The sequence below is a fragment of the Cheilinus undulatus genome, linkage group 5 (assembly GCF_018320785.1).
Source record: "Cheilinus undulatus linkage group 5, ASM1832078v1, whole genome shotgun sequence".
Taxonomy (NCBI): Eukaryota; Metazoa; Chordata; class Actinopteri; order Labriformes; family Labridae; genus Cheilinus; species Cheilinus undulatus.
The window spans coordinates 27,649,525-27,674,344 of NC_054869.1; the positions used below are offsets into that span (position 1 = coordinate 27,649,525).

A 24,820-nucleotide genomic window follows, 5' to 3' on the forward strand; every position below is an offset into this window, starting at 1 on the left:
ATTGATACAAGATATAGCTTCTATATACAGCTTCTATATATAAATATATATATATATTCAAAGAAAAAATATTAAATATAAAGAGTACCACTGCAATCTTTTCTAAGAATGTATTTTGATTATGTAAATGAGCACTATGAACCTGCTTGATTTAAAAAGAACAAAAAAGGCATATTCTTTGGTGTCTCTCATATCCTTTGGCTATGGGGGGAAAGCAGCAGCAGTAAATAAATGCATGGTGATCTTCTGTCTCCTGTTCATATTTAAAAAGCTCTGTTTATTTACCAGCACTGTGTCGCTCAGTCAGACTGTATTTGTGAGGCTTTTCCAGCTTTCCTCACAGGGACGGTGTTAAAGAAAAAAAAAACACACACACTCTTGAGGAGTTTCTTTATCTGTGTTTGCATATCGCTGCTGCTATAACAACTCTGATCCAATCAGCCTCTGCTGTTATGACCTTTGTCGTGTAATTGATCGAGGATTTAATGCATCAACTGCAAATACTTTGCATTTACTTACAAATAAAGAGAAACATTTACAGAATATGTCAACACATTTGCTTGGTTTGTTTTTTGTTGTTTATATGAGAAAGACGCCGGACTGGAAAGGTTTATTCCTGCAGGGGGACTTTGTGAAGTCAAAGTGGTTTAGTTTGAAGGTCAGATTAAGATGTTGCCACAGAGTTTTGCAGCAAACAAGCCATTTGCTTCCACTTCTTCTCCTGCCTTTCTAAATGTAAGGCTGCATACAGAGCTCTCTCTCAGCACCATGGCAACATAACAACAAAACAAGCCATCCAAACTTTACTGAGGTGCTGTGATTGGGGACAAGGATAATTAGAAAGGACACTTCTACTGTTCAGGACAGCCAAAGAGCAAGATAGGTTGCATGAACTACCTGTGCTTCTGGTGGATTGCAGGGCAGTGATTTTACTCTCAGTTAAATATTTAACACCACACTGAGTCTAAAAACAACCCAGCACAATCCGAGGCGATTATTGCATAAAGGTGGCAAAAAATATCTTTCACAGCATCAGTAGCACCATTACTCAGCATTGAAGTCATGGATCATGGGAAGAAGTTGGCCAAGGAGACGCTGCTGCCTTCTGTGCTGAAAGACGATGACGCAGACACGCCGAGAGAAAAGCTGCAGCTGTGGGAGGTAGGAAGCTGAGCCGTCCCGCCAAGTCTGAAAACTCTAGCCCTAGCAAGCAGGTCAACAAGCAGGTAGGGGAGTGGGGTTTCAATGGAGTGAAATAAGACACCTTTGAGTGAGAATTTAAAGCTTTCCTATACACCTGCAAGAGTATTTCAAGCTTAAGAAATGGAGGACTTAAATAAACCCAGCTCTTACTGCATCAGAGCATTTCCTTTCCTTGCCCTAGGCAAGGAAATACGGGCTGAAAAATACTAACTAAAGACCTGCTAGTTCCTTTTTTATGGATTGTTCTTTTGACCTGTGTACTCTGCATGAATTAATTAACCAGGAAGGACTCAGAGTCTCACCCTGGAGCCTGTTTTAATTGCACTTTAATGCAGTACAATCATTGGGCTGGGTGAGATACTTATAGAGAAAATTACAGTGTGTTAGCAGGGTACCTTTTAAATATAAAAGACAAATTTTGTGCACATCTAATACAACTGATCTGCCAAGTATTTATATATTTTGTTATATTTTGAAGTCTTGAGTTTAGACAGTAGAGTGAAAGTTAGTATTTCTTTCTGATTAGATTAAATATCATAAAAAGGGGTAGCTCAAAACATGGAAAATTGATCATGCCATTATATAACATCAGGTAATTCAGTTTTGTTTTTGCTGTGGATTAAACATCCATTAAGGGAAGGCATTGCGAGTAAAAAGCATAAAGCAATTTGAAGTGCTTTACAGCGTGAAAAAATAAAGCTTTTAAATCACTCTGAAAGACACGGCATTGAGCAGAAATAAGTGCATAAAATACACTCCCCAGTATTGTAGCAGTGAGGCCAATTCCTTTATTTTTGCTGTAGACTTAAAACATTTGGGTTTAACATCAAAATCTGAATATGAGACAAGAGATCAACATTTCAGCTTTTATTTCCAGCTATTTACATCTGGACGTAGTACACCACTTTGAAGATAGCGTTATTTGTAACAGAACACCAATTTTTAGGTGAGCAAAAATATTGAATCTGATAGACTTAAAATAGATTTAAGTGAATAAGACTCAGTATTTAGTTTCAGAACCTTTGCTTGCAATAACTGCATCAAGCCTTAACATCACTAAACTTTAGCATTTCCAGGCTTTCACCGCAGCCTCTTTCAGTTGTTTTCTTTTGGGGGGGTTACTCCCTTCAGTCTCCTCTTTAGCAGGTAAAATGCACGCTCTATAGGGTTTAAGTCTGCAGATTGACTTCACCAGTGTAAAACCTTCCTGAGGATTTAGGCTCACAGTTTGAGCTGTCTGTGTCTGGGCCATTGACTAGAAAAAATTGGATGAACCCTGAGTGACATATTGAAAGCACTAACTTTAGATCAACCTCGTGTCGAGTCAAAGAGGGAGAGCTGAAGTGGGTCTAAAGCCTCCAGACAAATGGCCACATCATGCCAGCTTGCAGTCATATCAGCTGTGCGCCTGATTATGCCCTACTAATGTGTTGTGCAGCAGTAGAATCTACCCATTGTGGTGTTTTGAATCAAATTAGGAGACTTTGATCAATTAAGTTTACATGTCCTTGAAATTAGGTGTTGTTGAAAAGATATTCATCAAGTCAGCTCTTAGCTGTACTATTATTTTTCCTCACATTTTTTTCTCACTTCTCTGGATTTTTCTGCCGATTGATTGCCTTACTGTGTAACAGCTTATTTGGATTTAATCAAAAGTACCTGCTTTTTTGGACACTCCACTCAGTCTGCATGCCTGTCTACTTTATCTTTGTGTCAGATTTCTTTTAAGCTTAGTTTAGTAAAAACTGAGACAGTTGGGATGGATCTCAGGTCCAAGTCATTTTAGTCCAGGTTCTTTTTTAATAACTGGGCCCTAAAGATAACAGATAATTCATGGCTGCATGTAAGATGTAAGGAAATATGCTATGGACCTTAGAATAAGGGTGTGAAGTACAGCTCAAACAGCCAAGTTCAAAAGTTTGAGGGGGGTGGACACAAAGAAGTATGAAGTAACAAAAGGACAAAAGAATGCAAGCTTAAAGACACAAGTAAAAATGGATCCTCCACATTGTGGGACTCTGTTGTCCAGAATGTAGGTATCGGTTTTATTCTCTTGGCAGCAAATCCATCTAATCTCCACACTCAGGCTGCCAGCAGCAGCAGCTCTGGAGAGTCACGATGTCTTATTGTGTCATTCTCCTCCCAGCAAAGAGTGAGCCGGACAGAGGTCGGTGTGCGTGGGCTAAAGGACCAATGCATGAGCCCTGACGGGAACGTGCTAGACGAAGGTGAAAGAGAGTGTGAGGAGGAGGAGAATGAAGAGGAGGAGTGTGTGATCTCTGATGAGGACTACGACACAGATTTGGAGAGTGGAGGTAAACAGAATGGTGATTTAGGATAGATTAAAGAAGGTAAGTGGGAGGGAAAGTTATTATTTCATGATAAATGGCATGAGTTGAAACACAGCTTCAAGATCTATATGATTGAAATTAACCATTTTGTCCTTTTGTTCTTGCTCTAAAGGAAAACGCTGTGCTGCGACTCATCATTATGTAGATGGAGAGTCTTATGGTGATGATTTGAGCTGCTTGTGCATAAATATATTCCAAGCTCAAGAAAGGATAGCATATATTCTACTAAAATGAGACAAGAAACCACAGGTGACAGATGACTACACCATCCTGATGTTTCTTTCATATGAAGCCCAAACCTGTAAACATTAAAATGAAATCCATTAAGGCACAAAAACATCCCAGGGTTTTGAAAGAACATTTCCATTCATCAAATGTGTTCATGACAGATCTTAAAGACAAGAAACAGGCCAAATTAAAAGATGGAGAACATGACAGATCCCAGAAAATGAAGCTAAATACTTGGATCTCTCTACAGCCTGCTTATGGATCATATGCTCCATCTACATCATGTTTATGGATGATGGGATGTTTTCCCAGACACAGATTTTACATAATAAATTAACTTTTATTATGTTGATTTGTATGATGTATACTCTATTTTTGGGTGAATATTTGATGCTTAAAAAAAACAAAACATAATGATTGACTAACCTGACATGCCAGATGGATGTAGAAAACCACTGATAGACAGTGTTTGGGAAAGGGCAGAGCCTTTGAAAAAAACTCGGAGGGTGATTGGATGAATGTTCTGTCCGTCACATCTTTACGGGCCAATCAGAGCAACAAAATATGTGACGTCATAGCTGCTACCAAGGTGCGTGTGTGCCGCTACAGAGGAATAAATTCCATATAGAACAATATAACGCGAACCATGGCGACTATACACGTCAGTTCATGACTTTTGTCATTTTTGAATAGAAGACAGCTCAGTGCTGCTCTTTGTTCTTCTTTTAACGGAGAAATGTTGTCAAGTCCTGATAAAACTGGCACTTTAGCAGCACCCACGCTAATCTCTTCCGCCATAACTGCACCGGCTTCTTGTTGCTGCTTGCTTACGTCACATCTCCACCGCGCCTCAAAGTACTGCCCCTGGTCACTGATTGGTCCTGTCACTTTCTATTCAGGCCCAAATGGTTCAGCTTTGCAAGATGGATTTACCAGTGAGAAACAAGGAAACGGGCGGATCCATCTGCACTGCAAGGTTAATGATTGACAGCTCTGTTGACGAATTCAGCTCCTAATTGGCAGAGTAAAAGAGGAGTAAAAGATAAGTAGCTGCTACGGTGAATGACTTACAATCTGCTCTCTTGAATGTGTGTTTTGGATAGTTAAAGGACCGGTACAGCAACACAATATTTTGCCAAAAGTATTTGCTCACTATGAACTTAAGTGACGTCCCATTCTTAATCCATAGGGTTTAATATGATGTCGGTCCACCCTTCCCAGCTATAACGGCTTCAACTCTTCTGGGAAGGCTTTCCACAAGGTTTAGGAGTGTGTTTATGGGAATTTTTGACCATTCTTCCAGAAGCGCATTTGTGAGGTCACGCACTGATGTTGGACGAGAAGGCCTGGCTCTCAGTCTCCGCTCTAATTCATCCCAAAGGTGTTCTATCAGGTTCAGGGTCAGGACTCTGTGCAGGCCAGTCAAGTTCATCCACACCAAACTCTCTCATCCATGTCTTTAAGAACCTTGCTTTGTGCACTGGTGCACAGTCATGTTGGAACAGGAAAGGGCCATCCCCAAACTGTTCCCACAAAGTTGGGAGCATGGAATTGTCCAAAATCTCTTGGTATGCTGGAGCATTCAGAGTTCCTTTCACTGGAACTAAGGGGCCAAGCCCAGCTCCTGAAAAACAACCCCACTCCATAATCCCCCCTCCACCAAACTTTACACTTTGCACAGTGCAGTCAGACAAGCACTGTTCTCCTGGCAACTGCCAAACCCAGACTCGTCCATCAGATTGCCAGATGGAGAAGTGTGATTCCTCACTCCAGAGAACATGTCTCCACTGCTCTAGAGTCCAATGGTAGCGTGCCTTACACCACTGCATCCAAAGCTTTGCATTGCACTTGGTGATGTATGGCTTGGATGCAGCTGCTTGGCAATGGAAACCCATTCCATGAAGCTCTCTACGCACTGTTCTTGAGCTAATCTGAAGGCCACCTGAAGTTTGGAGGTCTGACGACTGGACTTTTTGCACAGGTGGTATTTTATCACAGTACCACGCTGGAATTCACTGAGCTCCTGAGAGCGACCCATTCATTCACAGATGTTTGTAGAGAAAGTCTGCATGCCTAGGTGCTTGATTTTATATACCTGTGGCCATGGAAGTGATTGGAACACCTGATTTCAATTATTTGGATGGGTGAGTGAATACTTGTGGCAATATAATATATACCTTGGCTCTATATTGAGCTCTACGGCATGGTTCTGGGAGAAAAAATCCCATTCATTTTCCCCAGAGCAGATTTTATTATCAGCCATAGTGTCAGAAATATCCACTTTAGATTTGCCACATGCTACCTGAGTAAGACATAATGGTGAAGTGCTGTGAAAAAGTGCAGTACCTCCTAGAAGAATTTCACCCCTGGATGTTTTACCCTTTTATTCATTTTGAAACTCATTCATGTTCAATATAATTTGGCTTTTTGACAACAACAAAAAACACTCTTTAGCTTCAAAAGAACAACAGATTTCTACAAAGTAATGTCAATTGAATAGAAATATGGGATGTAAAATAAGTAACTGCATAAATATTCACCCTCTTCAAATCATCTCTTTTCAAGTCCAGCCATAAATTCTTTGTTGTTCTTTATTGTATTGAGGTCTGGGCTTTGACTCATGCTTCAGGTTATTATCTTGCTGCTAAATAAATCTTCTCCCCAGCTGTAGTTCTCTTGCAGACTGAATAAGATTGTCCTCCAGGATTTTCCTATATTTTGCCACATTTATTTTACCTTTAAGCCTTCCAAGTCTAGCCGTCACAAAGCATCCCAACCGCATGATGCTGCCACCACCTTGCTTCACAGTGGGGATGTTGTGTTTGTGGTGATGTGCAGTTTTTGCCCAATCAGCCATTAGTCTGATGGCCTAAAAGCACCATTTTGATCTCATCATAGAAAATAACTTTCTTCTGCTTGACTATGGAGCCTCACATGCCTTCTGACAAACTCAAGTCAAGACTTTATTGGGATTTTCTTCAACAGCGGCTTTCTCTGCCACTCTCCCATAAAGCTTTGACTGTTGAAAAACCCAAGCAACTGTTGTAAGCTTGTAACTCTTTCAGAGTAGTCATAGGTGTCTTGGTTGCCTCTCTCTTTCTTCTCCTGAAAAAAATGAAGGTTTTGGAGTAGCCCAGTCAGTCTGAAATCTGCTTGAGATGCTGTAGCATGACCTAAAACAGACGGTTCATGCTGTAAAAAGCCCTCCAGTGTGGCTGCATTATAATAATTCTGCAAAGAAAAGAGGGCAAAAATTCCTCCACAGTGGCACAACCAGTTATTAGGTTTAGGGGGCAATTACTTTTTTCACATAGGGTCAGGTAGGTTTGGATGAACAGGAGGAAGTGGAGATGCACTGTCCATCTCTATATACAGCCAATAGACAAACAAATAAAATGTGATTCATTCTCAACTTCTGCTGACCTGAAAACCCATAAAAGAACAGATTTCAGCTATCAAATGAGAAATTAACGACCTCCAATTCATTGTGTTCCTAAAGTTCATGATCATTTTTTAGCTTGATTTGAATCCATGGCTTGATATAAACAGACAACTAAAAACCCCCTGTCACGCTGTCCTAATCTCCCAGTTCTGCCTTTCCAATTTCTCATTCTCTCAATCATCTCAATAATAAGAAAAAAAAAATCAAAGTGGAACTCCTCCACACGCCTGCCCACACATGTGGACCTCTGTTCTGCATCTTAATGATTTCATCTCAGTCTCTGTGTCAGGCTGAAGTGGAAACCATCTGGTATGAATGAGTCCCCCCGACAGGACCAAATCTGTCATGAGGGACTTTTCAATATCACACTCAAAAGGTCCTCCTGTGAGGGACGAGTGCAACAATTCTGCTTTCTCAAAGTGTTATTGATAGTGAACAATTCAGACAGACAGTGCAGCCGGTGTCTTTATTCATTCTGCAGATAAGGAGGAGGGATATGACCCGACGGGGCAGAGGTGCTACATGGAGGCGTGTGAAAGGTTCCAGGTGGTGCCCGCCTCGTCCTTCCTGCAGAACGTGCAAAATTGTGAGCTGAACATGATGCATCGTGGTCTGGGGCCTCAGGTACTTTGTGTGTAATCTAGATCTTAACTGAACTCTAAGAGTCAATGTCCATTAGTGTTTGAGCTGCCATCTGTGAATGCAAATTAATGCATTTAGTTCCAGTAATGCACACTGTGTAATCCCACTTCAAATATATGCACTGATTTACTTTCCTCTTTGCTTTATTTATTATTAATGGGATGAATTTTTTGAAATTCAGCTTAACTGTTGAAGCTTTTGTAATGTTTTATATTGGTGAGGTGAAAATGACCCCTACCCTAATTGTGGTAGGGGTTGCTTTTAACCAAATGATGTTTTTCATCCAAATCTGCAGCTTTCTTTGACTTTATTGGAGTTAATAGTGAGTATTGGCCTGTTGTTAAACTATCGCCCTAATATTGCTGGTTTGGGCACCCTTCACTTTCCAAAATGTCATTTTCTGACTGTTTCAAGAATCTGCTTTCAGTGAAAAGCTCTTAGGGATTACTACACACTGATTACTACCTGCCAGACAAAGTTGGCAGCTAGTAGTAAAATTAGATGCCCCAGAGTCATACTTACTGAATAAATTGATTGCAGAAGTAGGGTAGATTACTCCTCAATTGAGACCTTTGACCAGAAGCGGGACTTAATTTAAAAGATGATGCCTCTCTAGTGACTACATGTCTGTATTGTGTTCCAAACTTGTTTCTGCTGCCCCTGAGTGGCCAAGAGAAATCAGTTATTTTTGGTGTTTTGTATGATTGAGAAGGGTACTATACTCTTGAGGATAACAGTAAGACATTGGGAGGATCTCTTTTTAGAATAAGACAAGAAGACCAGCTCCCTGCCCCACCTTAAACATTTTCATACAAGTCTTTAGTCTGTCTTTGTATCTTAACTTTTAAACCTGTTTATTCTCTCAGTATTTCATTTATCATACCAGTTTGAACTAAATGAACTTGATTTGAACCTTCTGCCCTGTAAAAGGCGTACAAATGTTTGAACTCCTCTGTGTCTGCCACTGTGCCAGATCAGCGCAGACCTCTGATCAGTGACTGACTCATTAATTCAAAGTCACATTCTCCTCCAGGGGGACTGAGCTGATCATGACAAAGTCTGCTCGAAGTACAGAGCAGCTGAGATTCAGGGAGCTTTCAGTCTCAGGAAACTGATCGTGCAGCTGTACTGTGCACTCCACATAAGTACAATCTTACATAGAGAGTCCGCTTCTTAGATGAGAAAGAAGGGAATCTGCAGACCTGAATTCTAATTTATGTCTTAAGTCTGGCACGTTCTAGAGATTTGAAAAATCTGAACTGGTTTTGAAAATGTGAAAGATCCCACACAGTGACAAACAATCATAGATTTAATAGTTTTGTTTTAATAGTGTGGCATGCGACATTATAAAAACCAAAGTATTGAATCTGTCTCTTTTCTTCATCATGTAGGGGCTCTCACATAAAAAACCAATTAATATTTAAAAATATTTCAGTGTTTGCCAGGTTAGACGCTATGCTTCACATTTTTAGTTTAAAGACAGATTGGTGCAACCTCAGCAGAGATTTGAGCGATCTGCTAGACCGTCATAGTGAAAAGGAAACTGAGCTGAAAGGCAAAGCTTGAATTTACCAGCCAGTTCCAACCCTCGGTCTTGAGCTTCTGGTAATGACCCAAAGACTTAGATCTAGGATACAAACGCCTCCCATTGGTTTTCTCTGGAGGGTGGCTGGGATAGGCCTTTTAGAGAGGTTGAGGAGCACAAATAAATGTAATTAATTTGAAAACAGGACTTTGGACCACTGAGCAACAGTCCCGTTCTTTTTCTCCTTAACCCTAACCCCTACAACGTTGTCTGTGGGTCAGGAGTTGCTCGACACTTGAATACAACACTTGTAGTCCTGAACCCGTCTGTGAATGGTGGTTCTTTATACACTGACTCCAGCCTCAGTCCACTCCTTGTGAAGCTATACAATGTACAATGTACAGCCTAGGGGATTGTTTTCTGGATGATCAGAAAATATAAAACTATTATGAGAAAACAAGCTTTGCTGTCTTGACTGAGATGTGTTATACTAAGATAATAAGAGAGAAGAAAACCTAGAAAACAACCAACATTAACTCCTCCAAGGTTACCTGTATGATTTCAACATAACAGGAAAAACTGGGTTAGATATTGAGAAGACAACTGAACACAACTTGTTTTCACAGATAAATTAAATTAGAATTGATCAAATGTTTGGATGCATGCCAACTTAGGGCTTCCGTACGTTTGTGCCTAAACAGTCAAACTGAATATTCACAACATAGTAATGCAATTCATGTTTAATCAGCCACATTTTTATATGTTTAAAGCTCATAGGTTAATGAAGATAAAGTTGATCTGTTTATGTTTTATTATTGGTTATATTAACATGGTTTCCAGTGTTTTAAAGGTTGAAAAAAGAGTCTATAGATGCATGTATAACACAAGTCTTCTCCTATTTTTACACTTTGTCCTTTTCCCTTTAATGACCCAAGAGTCAATTCAAATTAGATTTGTTTTTAATAGTAAATCAATATAACATTGCTCGATTCTTGATTAAAAAGGACATCCATCATTGAGGAAATAATATCTTACAGCTCCTGCAGGCTTCCACTAGTCTGTACTTCATGTAAAAGTTGAATAAGTCAACGATTTCCTTCAAAGCTATTTTGGCTTCAGAAAATCTTTCAGGCAGAATATAAATGTGTTTTTATTTGCCAATTACAGAGGAAATAATTTAAATAACTATGTGCAGCTGGAAAAGATTTCTAACTTAATGTCTTTGAGGTTGAAAGTCTTCTCAAATGGTACAGAATGATATTCAGCATGCATTGAAACACCTTTGATATGCCTTTTCTCCTCTCTTTTTTCTCAAAGTCAAGTTAACATAAAGCTTCTTGCCCTCAACTTTCTCATTAGCTGTCCTAGAAACTATAATTTTCATGTTCTGTGTGCTTCCTTTCTGACCCACGCCTCCACATAGCTCCCTTCTGCTTCATTTGTCTCACTCAGGTTTAATATTCACCTCTCTCTCTCTCTGCCCACCTGCATCAGAACATGAACTCCTTTATCTGAAACACTGATAAGAAAATATACTGCAGTGAACAAACACAAGAATTTCACTCCAAGGGGGGGGGTTGTATTTTTGTCTGCAGGGCACCAAAGCCCTGGCGGTTCCCCTGGCAACCAACACTTCAATACTGAGGCTGAACCTGAGAGATAACTGGATGGAAGGACTGGGCGGAGCTGCCATTGCCACAATGTTAAAGGAAAATTGTTACATTACAGGTGATTTTACCAGGCACTCAAGTATGCACATATTCTCCCACCCAAACTCTGTTTCACCTTTCTCTAGCAAAATGCCACCCCAACTCCCACTCCTGCACAACAATTATCTGCCACAGCAGATGATTTGACATCTGGGGGTGCCTGTGTAATGTGAGTTAAATGTCAGGCCCATGTACAGTTCAGGAACCTATGGGATGAAGAATCCATCCTGTGAGTCATGCCGGCATTTCAGGTTTGGCGTTATATTTAAACTCCTTAATCAGGCACCACTTTCTGGGCTAATCCTGTTTTATGAATATTTGCAGTGCGACAAATGAGTTTTAAATGTATGCTTTACTGATGCTACAGGAAGCGTTAGCCAACACAGAATTTTAAATGAGGCAATGTTCTGGTTTTAAGTGAATGAAAATGGATTCACTTCAAACCAGAAAATAAAATGAGAATGAATGAGATCACACCTGGAAATCAGGCTTGAGATCTGCATTCATATATAGATTTGTGATTAATATTTTTGATTCTATAAGGCCCAGGTCAGAAAAAGATTCATGACACAAAATGTCTGTTTTAGTACATCTCTGGGGACAGTTGCAGCTGTCTTCAGCTGCTGAATCATGCCGCCATGAATCAAAAGCAACACTTGTGTCTGAGGTTACCTGTGATTCAGTTTGTCTATTCGTATACAGCTGTTTTTTTTTTGTTTTTTTTTTGACGTTGCCACTGGAAATGGGAAATGGGAATCTAAAATCCTGCTTTGATAAGCTATCAACACCAACAAATTATTATGATAAATCCATGATAAATTCACGGCTGTAAAAGCTTACTTTTCAGTGGGAAAAATATCCTTAGCACATATTTTAAGAAAAATGAGCTAAAAAGGTTTCGTTGTGATTTTTATGTACTCAAGACCACGCTATCTGAGGCCAAGACCTGCCCGTGACCAGAGTGCACTTAGACCAAGACAAGGCCAAGACTTCTGGGGATCGAGACCAAGTCAAGACAAAGACGAAGACCATAAAAATCAATTTTAAAAAACCATGACAAGGTTGAACAGTTAAAAAGCATTCCGTCTTTAAATTCATTTCTCTTTTTTAAAAAATTTTACAGATAAGAACAAGGTGTCTTTAACTCTTTCAAAGCGCAACATGCAAAAATCTTAAATATTAACAAATTTTTTCAACTAACTTCTTGTAAAAAATAAATCCTTGTATTTATTTAAATGCCACTGACCAGTCCAGAATTATTTTAAATATCTGAAAATGAGATGTTTGTCTAGATTTGTCAGGTGAATGAGGCCTAAAGTAATTGTTCAGAGGTGTTTCCAACAAGAAATAAGATTGGCTGATGAGTTTTTGCAGGTGTAGCTATTTGTTGTTTTAGCAAGTGCTTCTCCTTAATAGCACATTAATGAAGTCGAAGAGTATCAGATCAGTGCTGGTCTCGACCAGTCTTGATGGAAAATCCAGAATCTTGAGACCGAGATCTCAAGACCAAGACCATTCTTGAGTACTTCAACAGTAACTTTTATGCTGTAACATTTCATTGCCGCTACAATGGTGGTGACAAATGAATAAGTGATGAGAAGAGTTTATACAGCCTGATGATGAGCACCATCAAGATGATAAGGATACCAGGGAAAAACAATTAATGTGCAATGCTGTCATTCTTGTAGACACATTACATTTTTTTTACATTTATTTTATGAATTTCTTTTTGTTTGTTTTTGTTTTTTTGTTTTTTTCATTTCATTTTCATTTTCATTTTTTCACATCTGGGCTTACAATTAACAAGACTAGAACTCCTGCTGGATTTCTACAACAAAGAAATAATGTACCAAACTCAAATTGCCTTACTTTTTGTTTTAAGTTTATAACAGTGCCACACATGGATAAATAAACAGCTGAGAGCTTCAGACTGATTTAACTGCTGGTTGTGGCAAGTAATAGCAATATCAATGCAATATTTACCGACCTTATTAAGACATCATTTATCTTCATTTATTTTAAAGTCTTAGAGAGGTGGAATTGTTTCCTGATCTCTGGAAAGTTTGTGCATCATAAAAACTGCAGCGTGGTACTATCATCTCTCATACACAGTAGGCTAATCTTTACTCTATTTATGCTGTGCTGTTATTGTCTTCATCATTAGATGCTTACACATTAAGGTTAATTTGCATAAAGGGTTTTCCCCAAATAATTGCATAAATGCTCAGTGTCTTTGTGCATATTTATGGTGATTGGCCTACACCATGATAAAGGAAGCATTAAAGTTGTGCCTTTTGACTTATTTACAAAGCTTTAGAGCTTGCACTTTACGGTAGAGCTTTAACAAAGCATCACACCGTTCGGCTGCATGGAGACAGACACATATTCAAACATGTTAATGCAGCACCGCCAACTACAACTGCCAAATAGCAAATAAGCCATGATTTCTCACTCTAATGTGTGACACATCTCCTGTGTTTTCTTGTTTAATATGAGCATGGGGATGTGCTTTAAAGAGAGCTTACTTTACTCAGGGATTGTGAAGCAGGTTTATCATCACATCCAGGTGTGCCAAATACATTCCCTTGTGAGCAAGTTTCAACAAAGTCCAGTTGTTTTCTTTTTTAGCTTGTGTTTGAGAGTAAAGGTCGTCACCTCTTGGGCATTGTGGCTTAGAGAGTTTATGTGTTATACAGGGTAAGTGACGTAATGGGGACAGGAATGGGGATGGAATGGGGGTCAAACTGTAGTGAAAGGCACAAGAATTTAGGATTTTATATGGCACCAGTTTTGAGCCAGTAAGCCCAAAAAGTCTTCCAAGGGGTTTAAAGGACAACTGGAGCAATGGTGTGGTATGCAAATTGAGACAGACACACAGACACACCGCTAATTATAGTTGTAAGATGTCCACGTGAATTAAAAAAAAGGAAAAGCAAACAATAGAAAAATACTGAAATGCAACATAAACATTTATATTAAGGCAACAGAAAAAACTCCAGAAACAAACAAGCAAACTGTAATGCATACAAAAGGTTATAATGGTTTCTCGTAACCCATACAATTACATCAGTAGTGGCCCTCCAGGCCCTGTGTTACCCCTTTTACGAGCTAATTCAAAGGTTCTGATCCAGTGCCAATCTAACACCAGTTTTTTATTTTTTCATGGCAAAACAACTGGCTCAAAGAAAAAAACAGTTCCAGTGTGACACCAACTCTCCTGCTGGTCCAGAGGAAAGAACTGATTCATGTGAGGACCTGTGTTCAAACATCAGTAGAACACGTCAGCAGTTGATGAGACCTGCTTTACCATCCATGTTATCAAGTCACAAGAGTGACTCAGAATTATCATTCCTATATCATTCATGAATTTTTATAGAACGTACTCCTTTTGAACTGCTGAGATTTGAAGATTTGCTCAGATTTACTCCCTTCCCACGGGGCTTTTCTTCAAAACGGAGGAGATGATGTCAAAGAATCGTGATTTCACATACTCTGAGCCTTTTGATGAAGCTGAACTCTCAACTGCAAAAAGGAAGGGGTGAAGTGACTGAAAGTTTTTGATATAATCGTCACTTTTTGTAGAAAAATAGAAGTGGTGAAGTTTCAAACACAACTAATAATACAATTCGCATACACTCAAAACTTGTTACAAAACCTCTTTTAAAATGCCAAAAATGTCCCTCTTTAAGACCTTTGTGATTGGATGAACTTGCATCACATTGTTCATTTTTCTGCTTTTTTCCACAAAACATGACCTTTTGTTCTCTTGTTTGTCAATTCCAGAGGTGGACCTATCCGATAACAATCTCAGGGATTATGGGGTCGGAGCCATTGCTGGTATGCTGAAAGAGAACAGCACCCTTAAGAGCCTCAATCTGTCAGGAAACCATGTCACGGACCAGTCTGCAGAACAGCTTGGTGCAGCTCTGATCGCCAACACCAAGCTACAACATCTCGACCTCAGCTACAACGCTCTAGGAGACCATGCAGGTCAAACAGCAAATAATTAACCATGATATTGAAATGTATATACCTTCTGTAAAGACTAAATGTTTTAATGAGTAAACAGGCATAATTTATCATGTTTTTATTATGTTTGTTACACCCTTATTTCTGTATGTGTTCCATTAGCAGCAGCAGATAACTGGCCTGCAGGACTGAGAAATTTCTTGTTCATCAATAATGAGCAAAGTAGTGCATAGCTAGAAACCTCCATATGGATAGATACATTTATATCAATGCATTCTGAATACAATAAAATTAGAAAGCAATAAATCCATAGTAGCATGAATCTGAATGAGGGTACAACAAGTTATACAATAAAGGAGGAGGCTGGGGTGGAGGAGGTGAAGCTTTGCCAACAGTAGCAGCAGCAGCAGCAGCAGCATAGTGCATCAGCATTAATTCAAGCAGGGATTAGTGAGAGGTATGTTATATTTGAATACAGATTTTACAATCAGTGAACCAGAGACAATTTCTTGAAGCTTTTGTGTGCATTCCAGGGAATTAGAGTTTGTTTTCTTTGTATTTTTTTTCTTTGAATTGTGGGCATAAATCTATATTACAATTCATCAGGAATTAAGCATGGAAGACTCAAATGTCACTACTTTGTTCTGTTTTTTTTTTTTTAAATCATAAAACCTGCACAGAGTGGAGTGTGTGTGATACCTTATTGTTAGTGGTTTAATAAGATTTTAGAAGTGGAGAAAGAAATGGTAAATGCATGCTATTCAAACGTGTGTGTACACCGACATGAGCCACCCCTGACTACGGTAGCTGAGCTGGGCCATCCCAGACTGAAAAGTATAAATACGCCCCTGATAGAATACCCAGTAAAGCCAATTAATTAAGCAATTACTGTGAGGAGGGAAGATAGATGTAATGGCCTGGCTAAATACGATACTGGTGTCTACTGTAATAGATTTTTCCAAACCATCCTCATAAACTCACTAATGGTTTTCCATTATAGTGCAGCTCTATCTGTGAGCAGTTGCAGGACAGCAGGCAGCAGCAGACTGTGGCATTCAAAGGTCAAGAGCATATCACCTTCATTAAAATCTCTTTCAATTATGGTGAGGAAGAGCTTGGTGACAGACAGTATGTGGAAGAATGGCAGTCCAGGATGTACTGAACATCTGATAGAAGTAATTGAAAATAAACTGCCTGTAGGAAAGGGGGCACAGCCATGTCTCATTGCTGTAAGTGTGCCTATGATCCATCCCCACAAATTCAGTTCTATTTCCTCTTCTGCTGAAATATCCAAGAACATCCTCTTTACTTTTGAGTGCACACTCCCATACAGTGGGTCCCTGAGAGAAAGTACACCAATCTAACACTCCGCCGTCGAGGCTATGGCATTATTGCTTTTCACCCAAGCTCAGTGAGAGGCCTTTTCTCTGATTATGAACCACTGAGAGCCACGCACTTTCTTATCATTGGCATAAAGTGGTGAGATAATAACAAGGCGCTCTCTTTTTGTGATCTCTACGTCAGCCTTTACTCACTGGTGCTTTACGGCTATGAAGCATGCAATCACGCCATATCAGCGGATTTGAGATAAGTTGCCAACAGAGAGAACAGAAGTGAGAGTTTGATTTTATTAAGTACTTCAACAATATCTACAATTGATCTGTCATTTGATATTTTTTTCCTGCACCATTCTGGAAGTGAATCAACACTTACAGGCTCTTAAAACTGACATCTAATGACAGGTTGTTTTGATTTCAGAGAGTATTAGACACTTGGTTTTTATGTAATATTGCTTAATGGAACTTTTTAGGTTGTCATAATGACATTATTTTTCATTTTATTTCTCATCAAAAGGGCAAATCCTGGGAGACTGTCTGTCAGAGAACACAGGATTGAGATCATTAAACCTGGCCTGGAACTGCATTCAAGGGAGAGGAGCTGTGATGCTGGCCATTGGCCTCGGGGTAATACACCTGAAAATCAATGTTTCAAGACTGTATTACCCACAAGAGAAATTAACTCTACATTTGATACAGTATAGATCAGAACAGTATAGTTTGATAAGCTCATGCCATGTGAAACCATCAGTTAATACAGTTTTAATACCAATATCAGTATAGATTATCATAAAGCCTAAATAACATCACCATTAACAATCAGGCCCCATAAAGATCAACTGTTTTCAGATTAATTATTATGTTACAGTTAAAGAAATGACAGTATGGTGATGTAGCAGAAAAATGTAGTAACTTGAAACTACCAAGGTGTTGGTAGCACTCACTGCCTTTCTACCAAAAGCAATGTCACTGGTGGTAACAAATGGAACCTAAGAGGTTAAAAGATGCAGTTCCTCTATCGTCCACTAGAGGCTGTCTCCAAGTTCGAAGGAAGTCCCATTTACACCCAAAATTAAATGCCCATTTTGACAGTAGAGATTAACATAATTTTACAAGCTGGTTAAACAAATTGTTTCAGCTCCAAATAGCTCATATCTTAATAGGTTAAAACTTCAAAGTGCGGTGAGAGCGAAAGAGAGAAAAAGAAATGACATGCTGGGAAGGAGCCACAGGCTGGATTTGAACCCAGGCTGCCCACTTCGATGACAACAGCTTCTGTACATTGGGTGCACAGACATAGCAACAAGGCTACTGGGCCCCCAGGTATTACTGCATTTATATCATAGAGGGTGTGTCAGATCTAACTGAAGGTGCGTAGCTATAAGCTAGTGAGTTTAAATCCCGCCTCTGCTTCAGTTTGCATTCTTCCTTAGAATATAATAAAACCCTCATTTCTCCAGAAATGGACAGGCCACATCTTCAAGGTCACAAAAGGCACCATGTGTTTGACATATATTCTTTATTTTCATGGCAAGAAAGGTAATAGAACACAAAAAAGTGTTCCAGTATCCCTGAATTACCCCTATATGAGAATAATCAAAGATGAAAACTCTTTAAGTGTAGAAGAAGGATCATGGATTGATTTACAAAGTGTACTAGATTGGTGAGTTGAAATATGTGAAATTGTATGCTAATGTATTATCATCCTCTGGCTAGAAGTCATAACTACAAGGGCAAAGGTATCCTGTCATGAACAGAAAAACGTCTCGCACACTGCAGGGCTCCAAAAGTCCAAGTTATTTATTGCACAAAAGAAGTGACATTTAGAGCACTGCTGCCCTTCATCTGACTAAAGTGAGAAGTGCATAACTCCTAATTAATGAGGCCTGTAGTGTGCAAGACATTTTTCTGTTCACCTCATGTTATTTCTTTCTGCTCAGCACCTGCCCACTTTGGTTTAGAAGTGCATGTTAAGACCTTTCTGCAGAGGTATCCTGTCCCAATAAATTATGAAGTAGAAGAATCAGTCCCAGTCAGACAAGCAGGTAATCAGACTCCGAAGTAACAGGGAGCAGTCCACCTCAGCAACTTTCTTAAGTTGTTATGAAAGTGTTGAAACTTGTAAACGTTTTTCAGCTAGCCTTTTCATTCAAATAAAGACACATGCCATCATCACATGATTTTGTGCTGTGGCTTGTAAGCTAACGGTTATTTTGTTGTCATTACAAAACGTAAAATTCAACATTCACAAGGACATCTCTGAGATGGGTGAATGTTATGACGGTGAGTGGGCTGACAATTTTTACCACCACTGTATCACAGGTGCAATACAAAATTATAAATGATAAATACAGGTCATGATGCAAAAAGGAAAAATCTCTCACTTGCTTAATAATGGGCAGAAAACCCAACAGGTTAATTATGCAAAAAGTAACTGAGGTTATTTGGTAAAAGAAATATAGTTGTACACTATCTTACTTTACATAAATGTTATCTAAGTGTTGGGGAAAGAACTTTGATAATTTGATTCATAATAAGTAGAAGTTAGTAGTAAGTAGAGATGCTGTGCTACAACAAAAGTTCATTTTCAAAACTTAACTGATTTAAAAGTGTAACGATATTAGCTTTACAATGCAGCTTAACAATGAGTAGAACTGTCAGCTATGCTAAATGGCTCTTTACAGAAAAATATGGTGTATTACCGTATTATATTAATATTATATTAATATGTATCAATTTAGAGAAGAAGCTAGTGAAGATGAAGCTTTCTACTTACTCCTACCTATCACATTATTATCTTAATGAAATCTTATCTTTTGCTATGATATTTTGGACTATGAACCAGAATTTGTGGAAAAACTGTTATTAAGCTAATGTAGTTGAGTGAAAATTAAAACATGTCCTTATCAGATGTTTGCCAGAAATATAGAATATCATATGTGCCTATAAAATCATTTATTATTTATAACTTATTATTTATAATTTATTTATGTCTGCCAGACAAAGAAAGCACAATTTTTGTCTCATCAGACCAAACAACTGTCTTCCACTTGACCATGAAGTCTCCCGCATGCCTTTTGGCGAATTCTGGATTTAATCTGAGGTTTCTTTAACAGTAGCTTTCTCTTTGCCACTCTCCCATAAAGCTTTGACTGGTGAAGAACCCGGGCAACAGTTGTTGTATGCAGAATCTCTCATCTCAACTGCTAAAGCTTGTAACTCCTAGTCATAGGTATCTTGGTGGACTCTCTCACTAGTCTCCTTCTTGCACAGTTACTCAGTTTGTGAAGACAACCTCACCCAGTCAGATTTACACATGTGCCGTATTCCTTCCATTTCTTGATGATGGATCTAACTGCAACCATCTCCTGACTTATACTTCTCAATAATCTTTTCTCTCAGTTGCTTGTAGTGTTCTTTTGCCCTCATGGTGTAATTGCAGCCAGGGACACTGATAAACCAGTGACTGGACCTTCCAGACACAGGTGTCTTTATACTACAATCACTTGAAACAAATTCACTGCATTCAGGAAATCCCCATTTCACTAACTGTGAGATTGCTTGCACCAGTTGCCTGGACCGCTGTTGAGTCAGGTCAGTCACTTTAAAGGGGGGGAATATATATGCCATTATTTATTTCACCTTACATATTTTTATTTAATTGACATTACTTTGTAGAAGTCCTTTTTCACTTTGACATTAAAGGGTTTTTTATTTTTTCTTTCAAAAAGGACGCATTATATTGACCATGATTAATTTATAAATTCATTAAAGAGTAAAAGAAAGACTCCTTTATTAGACTGACAATTTCACCAATGAAATGTTCTAACAAAGATAAATCATCAAAAAGCTGGGTAACATGGGTCATTTCACAAAAGCCTGGCATAGCTGTTGCCCAGCTTTTTTAAGATCATATTAAGCTAATAATACTCTCAACCGGTAGACAAAACTGATAAATTATATAAATCCATTATGCTGGTTGAAAGGAAAAAAAACTGAATATCAAAGGCTTGCTAACTTGTTTATCCTGTTTAGTGAGACAGCCCTCTGGTCATATTCATTAGGAACTCCCAGCAGGACAGACAGTGAAGAAAACATCTTTCCTTAATGACCAAACTGGTCAAGAGGAGCCTGATCAGTACGCTGCACTGACAGCTGTGATTGATTCAGGTCCTGAGAGGCTTATTATTCCAAGATCTGTGCTGTTGCTCATTCCTATTAAATCAAACTGTGCCTTTGGTCTCTAGTTAATCTTTTTAGAAAACTTGTTAAAGCCGTACTCGTTATTGGATTTGAAATCCTATATTGTTTCACTTTTGCAGGGCAACATTTTCCTCAGAAGTGTGGATTTGTCGTTTAACGGCTTGGGTAAAGAAGGAGCTGTTGCTTTAGGACAGGCTCTGAAAGAAAACAATGTTTTAGAGGAGCTCAATGTGAGGTAGGGGCTTTTATTATCTCTTTTTCTGATTATAACAGTGAGTTAAAAAGGGCTAGAGATTACAATTCTGGGTGAGAATATTCTTTCATAAATCATAATGAGAGTAAATCACTGTTTGTTACATCTTGTTTAGTTCTTGACAAAACTCACACAAACTTTTCTTTGTTAGACTCCTTGTTGTCAAATTGCTACACCAAATTTGTTATTTTACCGATGAATCAACAGTCTTCACCTTTATTCTTAAACTGCTGCTTCTTTATTTTCTCAAGCAAAACAAAGCTTTGACGACATTTGAGCAGCACTGATGAAAAAATTCTTCATGAAAGATAACACTTTATGATTGCTTTTTCCCGCACTCCACACTTTTTCTCCTGTTTTCTGCATTTGTATCTTGCCACAGTAACAACCGAATACCCCCTAAAGGAGCTATCCACCTAGCCATGGGCCTCAAAGCAAACAAGACAATCAAATCCCTGAATGTAAGCTGCTGAAAAAGAGATTGGTTGGGGCTTTGGCAGCAATGGGGGGCATCAGTGAATAAAACGGGATGAATAAATGGTTCACAGTGTTTTGTTTTAATGTTGATTTCAAGCTAAGCTTGAAGTTAGTGTTGATTCGACGGGCAATGAGAAAAGATTGCTCTGAAATTGAGTTACTACCTGAGAGTTTGATAAGTAGCCCACATGTGCACTTTTCATTTGAAACTGATTTGGATGTTACATTGTCTAAAATCAGCCTGTTCTATTCATGATCAAGAATGTGATCAGCTGAAGAAGACAAAATAGAAGAATTGAGGCTAAGTAGTGAAGTTGTCACCTTGCACTCGAAAAAGAAAACTGTGGAACAACCTTAAAAAAATGCTTTAATTAGAAACAACTAATTGAATTAAGTTCATTCAACTGAAGTGAACAAGTTGCAACAAGGAAAATCCAATTGCAACTTGTTATCTTGACTTAAATAAACTTAGCCTAATTTATTTGCTTTTTACTAATTAAAGCAAATTTTAAGAAGGTCAAACATTTTTTACATTGTGTTCTTCAAAATGATTTTAAATAAGCTAGGATAAAAAAATAAACTATTTAAATTACCTGGAATGGCTAATTTATCTGCAGCTGCTGCTTGGGTCGTAAAAGGAATAGTTCAACATTTTTGGACCTTAAAGATATAACTCTTTCAAGCTAGCCTTAAAAGAGCTTTTCTCAATGAGTTAGCCTTAAAACAACATAAAATAAGTCAGCTTTAAAGAAATAGCTAGGCTACAATGGAAAATAATTAGTCTTAAAAACAGCCTTTAAAAAAAGCTATCCTAAAAGCACTAGCTCTAAAAGAGAGAGAGCCCCAAAGAAGCTATTCTTAGCGAGTTAGCTTTGGAACAGCCCAAAAGGAGCTAGCCAAACAGCTATGCTTAAAGCAGGCTAGCTGTCCTCAAAGACTTTAATAGTTAGGCTACAAATGGAAAATAGTCAGCCTCTGAATTAGCTTCAAGAAACTAACCTTTAAGAGCTAGCCTTAGTCTTGAAAAGCTAACCTTAGTTGAAGTAAAACAGATACTAAACAGATCTCCTTAAAATCAGTAGCCTCATCAAGACAACTAGCTCACATAGACAAAACCATATGACAGAAATGAATTGTTACCATGTCAGCAAGAAATAGAAGGATGGGCTATGTTAACCTTTGCTAGCTGGAGAAAAACTCATGTAAGAAATTAAGGTTCTTATTTCTACCAGAAAATGCCAGAATAGTGTTGCTAATGTTGCCATTTAATCAAATGTGTAAACCCTGGGCTATTATTGTCACATTGTTGCATTCATTGGTACATGCTTGTCTTTGGCCAGATGGGAAGGAACCCCATCCAGGGTGCTGGATGCTATGGGATCCTTAAGTCTATTCAGGAAAACCCAGATTCAGCCATGGAAACACTAGACTTATGGGTACGTCACACATACCGTATTACATTATTTCCTGTAAAGTCTCCCTTTAAAACATATTCACTCATGTCTCTTGGTTTCTCTCTTTCAAGGACATTACAGTGAACCAGGATTTTGAAGACTTGTATGCTGCAGTGAAAGAAATATTCCCTTCATTTACAGTAAATCACGGGGGCAAATTTGGCTCATTCAGAAAAGCAAAAGCATGAAAAGTGTTTTTTAAATCTTGTAAAAAGAAGAAGTTTAATTGGTGTACTTTTATGCCAGCAAAGATGTGAATCATGTCAGATCCCCATGGACAATATTTGAGGATTGATATGCAATAAGAGGGATTTAATGGTGACAAGAAGTAATTTTGGTAAAATGAGCCATGAGAGAATATTCCCCCTGGGGTGTTTTAATATCAAATAAATCTTGTTAAATACCCAATCAAGTGAAAATAAAGATGATCCAAAAGATGTTTGTTCATTTTCTAAAAAGAAAAAGCATATAAACCACATGTGCATGTGCTTGAATTACTTTGTTGTTGAGTGCAGGCATACAACACAGGTATTGAGTATGATTCTTTTTAGGTATGATCTGATTTGATGTTATATAATGTCAGTGGGTAGAATGATAGAGAGGATCACAGAGCAGTGCATTGTGTATGAAAAGAAGTGAAAGTGGGTTGCACAAAAGGGATTTAAGTACAGTATGACTAGTCTAATAGAGAAACCTGCTTTGAAAGAACAGTCCACTGTTAGATAAGAGACCTGTTTACTGCAGCAAGACAACTCAAACAGTGTTATTGATACAGAAAGCTGTCATTTAGAGGCATGTGTCCTTCCCACACAGACTCAGAAATTTATCAGAACTAGTCTTTTTGCTATATCAATTATAACACTTTAAAGTAGAGTTTGTAAACCTATCTGTTTGCCTTTTTAATATGTTTTGTCTAAGTTTATTTTTATTATCCACCCTTATTGAATATAGGGACTGGCTGTAGGAGATAAATATTATGCAAAGAGGTAGTACGGTACATAGGTACATGATGTTCTTGTTACATTCAGTAAAACAACCATACTGATTGACAGGTTTTTTTTATTGTATCTTTTGTTTTTTTATGGCTGTTCCTTTGCAGAGAATGCTTAAAGATTTTTTAAATAGCTGCAACTTAAACACTTTCAATTTAGATTATGGTTCATTCTCTAAAGGGAGTTTCCACAATAAAGGGTGGTATTTTCACTTCCATTAAGTCTTTACTGTGCCAAGGTTTTGCTATGAATATGGATAGCTATAGCAGTGTTACTCAACCCTGCTTTAAACCCTTAAAGACCTATGGGAGCACAGGCACTCCCATTGCCTATCCATCTTCTACCGTGGGTAGAATTGCTACCAAATGAGATAGAGCAATAGTTCTTTTTGCATATAAAACCAGAGGAGTATCACACATTCAATGTGTCCCAGAGTACGTTTCCTTCCAGAAATATCCCTCCTTCTTTTGCAGAAATGCAGTACAAAGCACACACATCAAACACAATATACTATAATCTAATCCAGACTGCTGCCTTTCACGGCACTTCCTACTTTTCGTGTACGAGATGATGTATGATGACGTTTTGTCAGTACAAACCTATTGGGCTGTTTTCTTGCAGGTCACGAGTCGCACTAGTTGTAGTTTCATCATGGTCTTCTCCAAACATATCTATAGTCAAAAGTATCTGGCACACTTAAAGATTTGTTTGCACTACTGTAAATGGTTGATTTTTTATAACAATGCTCTCTTTTAGCAAATTGAGAACAATTTCACTTTATTTTTGTTTTTGCCATTTATGTTAGGTCATAAAGGGTTAATTAAAGAGCCACGTTGCTGAAAAAAGTACCTTTGCAAGAGCCACAATTGCAGAGAGCTTGGTTTCACCTTTCATTATTTTCTTTTCTTTTTTTTTTATCTACAGTCAATTTAGGTATATATTTGAGTTAAAAGTTCAAGTCATAACTATTAATCCTCCCTGTCAACTTCTTCAGATGTTTGTCACACAGTCAGATTTCGTCCCTTAAAGCTCTTA

General features: G+C 38.3%; 1 protein-coding gene across 1 annotated transcript; it reads left to right on the forward strand.

The window, feature by feature from the left end:
- The first annotated feature begins 1,062 nt into the window (after positions 1-1,062).
- lrrc74b (leucine rich repeat containing 74B) lies at positions 1,063-22,981 on the forward strand. The gene is made up of 10 exons (XM_041787411.1): positions 1,063-1,161; positions 3,233-3,518; positions 7,706-7,848; positions 10,987-11,119; positions 14,884-15,090; positions 16,924-17,033; positions 20,729-20,844; positions 21,245-21,323; positions 22,680-22,775; positions 22,865-22,981. The coding sequence occupies exons 1-10, from the start codon at positions 1,063-1,065 to the stop codon at positions 22,979-22,981; spliced, it is 1,386 nt and encodes a 461-aa protein (XP_041643345.1).
- Positions 22,982-24,820: the final 1,839 nt, after the last annotated feature.

Coding starts and splice junctions, on each gene's coding strand:
- lrrc74b (XM_041787411.1), top strand. CDS start 1,063: ATGGATCATGGGAAGAAGTTGGCCAAGGAGACGCTGCTGCCTTCTGTG. Junction 3,519..7,705: donor CACAGATTTGGAGAGTGGAG/GTAAACAGAATG, acceptor TTCATTCTGCAG/ATAAGGAGGAGGGATATGAC. Junction 22,776..22,864: donor TGGAAACACTAGACTTATGG/GTACGTCACACA, acceptor CTCTCTTTCAAG/GACATTACAGTGAACCAGGA.